Raw genomic sequence first — 6,856 nt, 5'->3', positions numbered from 1 at the left:
ACTAGTCAAGATTATCAATTTAGAGATTCAATTGGTTATTAAAATAAAAGGGGCTTAATTGATATTTACGGACATTTATACCTGTTTACTATTTGAGACTATTTGATCTGACATTTGCTTCTTGCAAAATTACTTCAATTAATGTTCACGGACAGTTACCACCCAATGTCTTTGTTCTCACACCCATAGGCAATCACTCTCATGGATGGTTACCATCCGATATGTTTATCTATACATGCCTGTATATGCATATATATGAGAAAAGAGAACTCACAAGGGGTTCCCACGAATGGCTATACCTCATCACATGTGTGCATGCATAAAGTATATTTTGTTATAAAGAGGGAACTTGCAAGGGACTCCCACGGATAGTTACGTCCACCATATACATTTATGTTATATCTATAGTTTTATAGGTTACATTTGTAATTCTATTTTCATCACGTAAATCCAAGCATCTTACTGGTATAGAATGAAATTATTACTTAAATAAAATTCTAAATATAAAGTATAAGAAAAAGTTATGATGATTCATGTTACTTTGCATTAATTACTTAAAGTAAAATTATGTTGTATGTTGAATATGTTAAAATGCTTTAATTATTATTTGAAAATTTTCGATTATAATATTTGAATTGATAAATTAATATATTTGTTTATTATATTCATTAATTCAAATAAGATATATTATTTTTGTTAATTATTACACTTAAATTATAATATTTAAAAATTAATTAAATATTAAATGTGTAAAACGCGTGAGATTAAAAGTTAGTAAAAATGAAACCTCTATAAGAAAAGAAAGTAATCATATCTGGATAGCTTATAAATTTGACACGTGGGTGGCTTCAAAATTTGCCATGTGTCATACAAATATTTATTAATTATTTTATATGATAAATTATATGTATTTTTATTTACTTTGATATTTTAATTGACTTATTTTTAATTTTCTTTCCATGTATTATTCGTTCACTTTTTAATTAATTTAAATTTAAATTTATTAGTTTTCAAATATTCCATGGGAGGTTTCACATATTTAATGAACAGCAAATAAAAATTTAAATTATCATGTTGATAAGAAAATGCGGTTGAATCGTATGCAAACACAAAATTTAAAATATCAAAATAATAAAAAATTATTTGAATTTGTTAGACTCAAAATTTATTATTTTGATATTTTAATGGGGCTGTTGAGGCCTTTCTCTCTTTCTTTTTTTTCTTTTTTTGTTTGTGATGTATGTATGTTTATATAATATGATATAGGTATTGTTCATTGAAATGACAAGTTAGGTAGGCTCCATACATATCGACACATATCCTCTTTTAGGTTGAATATGTGTTACGTGTTCTCATGCATGTATAACATTGCAGGGGAGTAAGCTCAACAAGTAAGTTGCGAGCTCATTGTGCGAGCTCAACCCGTAATTCCATCATGTGAAGTCGATTTGCGACGTTGTAACATGGATGAATTAAGATTTTAGAAAATTTCTATAATTTTTTTAACAGAAGAAAAAGAAAAAAAGGGAAATTTAGACAAATTGATTTATAATGATTTTCTACTTCCATTACTTCCATTAAATTAGTATATCTCAATTAAGCATTTTCTAATTCATCAAACAAAATGTATAAACTTTACAATTTTATAGATTAAAGGCTTAGATAGAAAATGGTAAAACACTAAAATCTTTTAATTCTTTTAAGGTCTTCATTAATATAAAAAAGAATAAAAGAATAATCAATCTTTGGTAAGTGTGTAGGGAAATAATAAGAGCTTTGATAGTAATCACAAGAAAATGATTCTCTTGTATGTCTCTTAAAAAGATAAATAAAACTGTTGAAAGCGATGGCAAAGGCAACCTTACGACAACTATTGGCTACCACATGTGTGTCAAATCAAATCAATTGACATTCAAAAATGGGACCCATAAGACAGTTTAAACTCAGAACTTCTAACTCCAAACTCAGCCTCAAAAGCTGCGGATTGAAACAAAACAAAAGAGAAAGAGAGTTTGAAAGAATCAAATCATCATGAGTCACTGTATAGTACCGAATTGGAATCTAAAAAACCAAAGGCGACGACGTCAACAAGTCGAAGAAGAAGAAGAGGAAACCAAGAGATCTTCGTTCCACATGTTCAACCCTTGTAATAATATAAACCAGAATCTCGTCCCCGTGTATGAACTTATTACTCTATGTTGCATGCATGCCCTTTTGCTTTTATCTCATGCAATATCAGATGTCAGATTTGAATCCAATTAACATGTTTAAAACTTATTTTGTGCTTGTAATTCAGGTCCAACCATCAAGTTGCAGACCTAACATGGCAATATGGTCAGCAGCTAGCCATGCATGGGTTCAGTGGGTTCCTTCCTACTGCACCAACAAAGCCAACATGTAGGTCAAATGACACATTAGAGTCCATAGTCCATCAAGCCACATACCACAACCATGATGAGACCCCGACAAACACAAGTTCCATTGCTGCATCATCGGGGGGAAATCGCAGCGAAAGCTCCAGTCGATTGCCGCCGGTGTCGGTAGCAGCGCGGTTGACAAAGAAACGGGCACAGCCGATTTCAGATTCGGATCAATGCAGGAAACACAATATAAGTTGTGGGATTCAAAAAGATAAAGCAGATCGTAGTGAATGCGGCAGTGATACGTTTTACAAGATCGACAATGATGCAACAATGGTGACTTGGGGTTCCCATGATGAATCTCTTCAAAGCTTGAAAACCAAAACCACAGATGTGGACTCTGGTTGTCACGATGGATCGGTAAGAAAACACACAAACTCCTTTTTTTTTTTGGTTAACGATTTCATTACAATTGCTTTGGGAACAACGTTGAAAATTTTTAGGAAAGCCGAGATGAAACAGGACGGTCTCATCCGACAAGGCGAAGTCGAGCAGCAGCTATTCATAATCTGTCTGAAAGGGTAAAATTCCAGTCGTATTTATTAATATAAATTATATTTTGTTATGCATGAAATTTTAATTTTATATTTTTATTATATGGATAAATGATTATATATTATTTCTAAAAGTACTGAAGTATTAAACATTTTAATTTACTTATAATCTATGAATATGCAATATGATAATCTTAATTAAAATTATTTTACTTTTAGAATCTCCCTTGAAGGTTTTATAACAATTGCAATTGCAATGGCTAACATTTTATATTTCATTGTGGCAGAAGCGAAGAGATAGAATTAATCAAAAGATGAAGGCTCTTCAAAAGCTGGTGCCAAATGCAAGCAAGGTAAGCAGTGAAGCAAGAAAATTTTTGTTGAGTGATGGGAATTAAATCATATATTTTCATGATAGTAAAAATATAATTTTATCATTTTAATAGTCTATATATTTATAATTTTGAAGGGTTAAAGCTAAAATATAATTTTATTATTATTAATTTAAAATTTTATAAATTATAAAGGGTTTAAATTAAAATTTTACCATTTTAGGAGGACATGCCACCTTGGGTCTCTTAGTGGCTCTACCACTGAAGGTAAGAGTATAAAACTCAAATTTGAGGTTTTGAAACTTTATTAGTTTGAAATCAACCCCTAATAACTTGCTTTTGTTTGCACCCTTTGTGTTGTTTGTATTTAGCAAATTTATGGCAATAATAATAATTTCTTTTGGACTTATCTCTTTTATTTGTAATATATGTACAGATAGATTTATTTTGATCATATATATATAAATACATGGATGAGTTTGAGAATTTGGTTTTAACATGATTATAGACAGATAAAGCTTCAATGCTTGATGAAGTAATTGAATACCTAAAACAACTTCAAGCACAAGTAAAAGTGATGAGTATGAGAAGCATCCCTCCAATGATGTTGATGCCACTAGGCTTGCACCACCACCAGCATCTGCAAATGTCTCTTTTAGGTCGGATCATGGCCGGCATGGGAGTTAACCATGCTTTAGGAATGGGCATGGGATTGCTAGACAACAACGCCGCCACGCCTCCCAATGCTTCCCAATCTCTTCCTTCTCTATTGCACCTTCCACCACCCTTTTTGGCAACTGCACTGCCGCCTATGATTCCTTCAAGAGCTACCGCCACTGCAGCAGCTCAATCAAATCCAAATGCGAGCTCTAGTGACTCAATCCCTTTGCCTGACCCATCTTGCGCTTTCCTAACTCAAGTATGTCAAATATAGGGTATATGCAATTTTTTATTCTTGTGCAATCTACTCAAATTCAACTTAAAAAATTTTTTAAATTTGATTTGGTAATTGTTGAACTCTCTATCAAGCGTTCTAATATCAACACTCGATTTCAAGGAACTCCCAAAATTAATCAAATTTTTATTTATAATATTAAATTATTACTTTATTCTTATAATATATTGAAAAACCAAACCTTAATTTTTGTTATTTAAAATAAAAATTCATATATGAGCTGAACTCAAATTCAAGTATGTAGATTGAGTCAATCAATTGAGCTCAATTTAAATTTTAAACAGAAAATTCCAAATTGAATTGGGGCCGGAGTTTTTTCTTATTATCGTTCCCTTCTCTGTATAAAAAAGTTAAAATAAAAATAAAATATTCAAATCAAACATGTATCTAAAATTGGAGTAAGTTGAATGTAAATAATATTAATGCTTAATTTTTTGGTTGCAGTCCATGAATATGGAACTCTACAGTAAGATGGCAGCACTGTATCAGGCTCAAATGAATCGAACGACAGAGACAGCCAGCAGTCCATCGCGATCAAACAACATAAAACAGGATTAATGTTGTCGCATGATATAAGATCTTTGTATAATATAACTTAGATTTGTATGTCTTATAATTGCCCCCCCCCCCACTTTTTTTTCTTTATATATTTATCTGATTAGCCATTAATGTCCATTGTGTTCTGAAGCTTTACTGTTTATGCTGTAAAGACTGCAAGAATAATTCTACAATTGGCAATTAGAATTTAGCCTGCATAATTGATTCAGTTGCTTTTAAAAGATAATAGGGATTAGATCCAGGAATCCTATAAATATACCCCCCCAAAAAAAAATTTGAAGATACTCGAATCATCCATATCTGACTACACAAACGTCTGTTCTCCCATATTTTAGATGACATTTACATGATAAATCAGATGACACAGTTAGCTTACCCCACAAAAAGTCTTTAAAGTTGCCCTTTTCTACACTCGGCCTGATATAACCTCAGAATTACTCAACGAACATCATGGCCCTCGACGTCTTCTTGTTGTCTTCCCCTACTCTGTTAGTCTTCTATGTCGATTACCGACTTCATTATTAGAAGTCTGTTGCTTGTCTCGACCTTCCTCGACCTTCTCCAACTTAACATCATGTACACACACGAAATTAGATTATCTGAAGGCAGATTCCAGTGGAATAGGTTATGTCTTTCCTTTCACTCGAGTGTATGTGCATTTTGGACTTTGAGGAGAGCAACTCATTGAGTGTTAAAGGTGTATTTTCACCATGTATCGAAACATCTTCTGCAGCAATCGCAATGGTGGAGAAACTAGGCAAGCCAAGATTGAGATCCAAGCTCTTTACGGACCTCACATACTTGAAGTCCATTCGAACTTGTAGTCTGCAAGCCGGTCATAAGACTACATGACTTCGGACTAGATAACAGGTTTTTGTCAAGACAAGCGGAGGGCTTATAATAACTAATTTAGCACTTTTCCCCTTAAAACCTGGAAGTGCTTGACTTGCAATAGGACTCCACTTGAAAGCATGCTTCCAAGATGAAACAGAGGATGACTTGGAGTTCACCGTATCAGCCAAAAGAACAATATGATCTGAGCTGCACATGCTTGAAGTAGCAGTCGCTTCATAGTAACTCGTAGAGATCTCTTGAAACATGCTGTAAAGTTTCATCGCATTGCTTTCCATTAGTCTCATCCAAACGATGAGGCATTTCAGGATCACAAGTTCGCTCATTATTGATGTGTGTAGTTGATAATTTTCCGTATACAGATCTTACGGTGAGAATTCAAACCATTGCTGCCTTACCCTGGAAACAAAGTTACCAACCGTATAAATTCATCAACAACAGTAATTAGTTCGTGTTTTCTTTGCATTTTCTGCTTAGCCAAGTGTAAAATTTACAAGCATGCTTCGCAATATTTCATTTCCTCGCTATTTGGCATCATTTCTTTGTTCAGAACATGAAAATTTGAAACCGAATTTTTAGAGGATCCTGTAATGAAGTTTCTCAGTGGCCAATTACAAGATCCCGCAAGTCGTTGAACTTGGGAAGTATATCTTCCTCGAGTTTGACAGGAATATTTAAATCAGCCATTACTTTTTTCTTCGAATAAACAAAACTAGGAATCAAGTTGCAGCCATTGCCACTAATGGATGGTTCTTTCTCTCTGCTATCTCCAATCTCGGTAGTTTTCTTTAGAAGCATTAGTTGGTATTTCAGGATCCATTTTCATTTATGAAAATCCCTCTTCTTCAGTACCAAAGTACGCATCAACTGGAAGTTCTAGATCCAAGATCTTTTTGCTAAGTTTTTCAATTGGATTCCTTGAATTCGGAGGCTTTAGAAGGGCTCTCAATATGATTAGGATCAAGACCCTTTGGCCCACTATTGTCATCATAAGAATGCGAAGGCAAAATGTCACCTTTAGCCACCGGAGTAAGCGCTTGATAATGCAGGCAGGTGATAGAGGTCTCCTGACGGAAATGATGTTTATACACCTCGACAACTATCAATTGCATGCATTATCAACCAGATATTTTAGGCTAAGATAAGTGTGGACTGTAATGATAGTCGTTTCACGTAATGGGAGTAATGCCACCCTACATTGGTAAACAAACTTGATCATTGTAATAAAGCCTTCTAGCATTCTTA

The 6,856-nt window shown here is 33.4% G+C and overlaps 1 protein-coding gene across 1 annotated transcript; it reads left to right on the top strand.

Annotated features, from left to right (window-relative positions):
* Positions 1-1,971: 1,971 nt before the first annotated feature.
* On the top strand, positions 1,972-4,959 carry LOC108476937 (transcription factor UNE10-like). Its single transcript, XM_017779319.2, has 6 exons — positions 1,972-2,177; positions 2,297-2,780; positions 2,864-2,941; positions 3,202-3,267; positions 3,755-4,165; positions 4,646-4,959. The coding sequence occupies exons 1-6, from the start codon at positions 2,032-2,034 to the stop codon at positions 4,757-4,759; spliced, it is 1,299 nt and encodes a 432-aa protein (XP_017634808.2). The 5' UTR covers positions 1,972-2,031; the 3' UTR covers positions 4,760-4,959.
* The last annotated feature ends 1,897 nt before the right edge of the window (positions 4,960-6,856 follow it).

Source organism: Gossypium arboreum, chromosome 7, assembly GCF_025698485.1.
Source record: "Gossypium arboreum isolate Shixiya-1 chromosome 7, ASM2569848v2, whole genome shotgun sequence".
In the NCBI taxonomy this organism is placed as follows: domain Eukaryota; kingdom Viridiplantae; phylum Streptophyta; class Magnoliopsida; order Malvales; family Malvaceae; genus Gossypium; species Gossypium arboreum.
The sequence above is the reverse complement of the archived record's forward strand: the minus strand, read 5'-3'. Positions and strand labels throughout refer to the sequence as shown.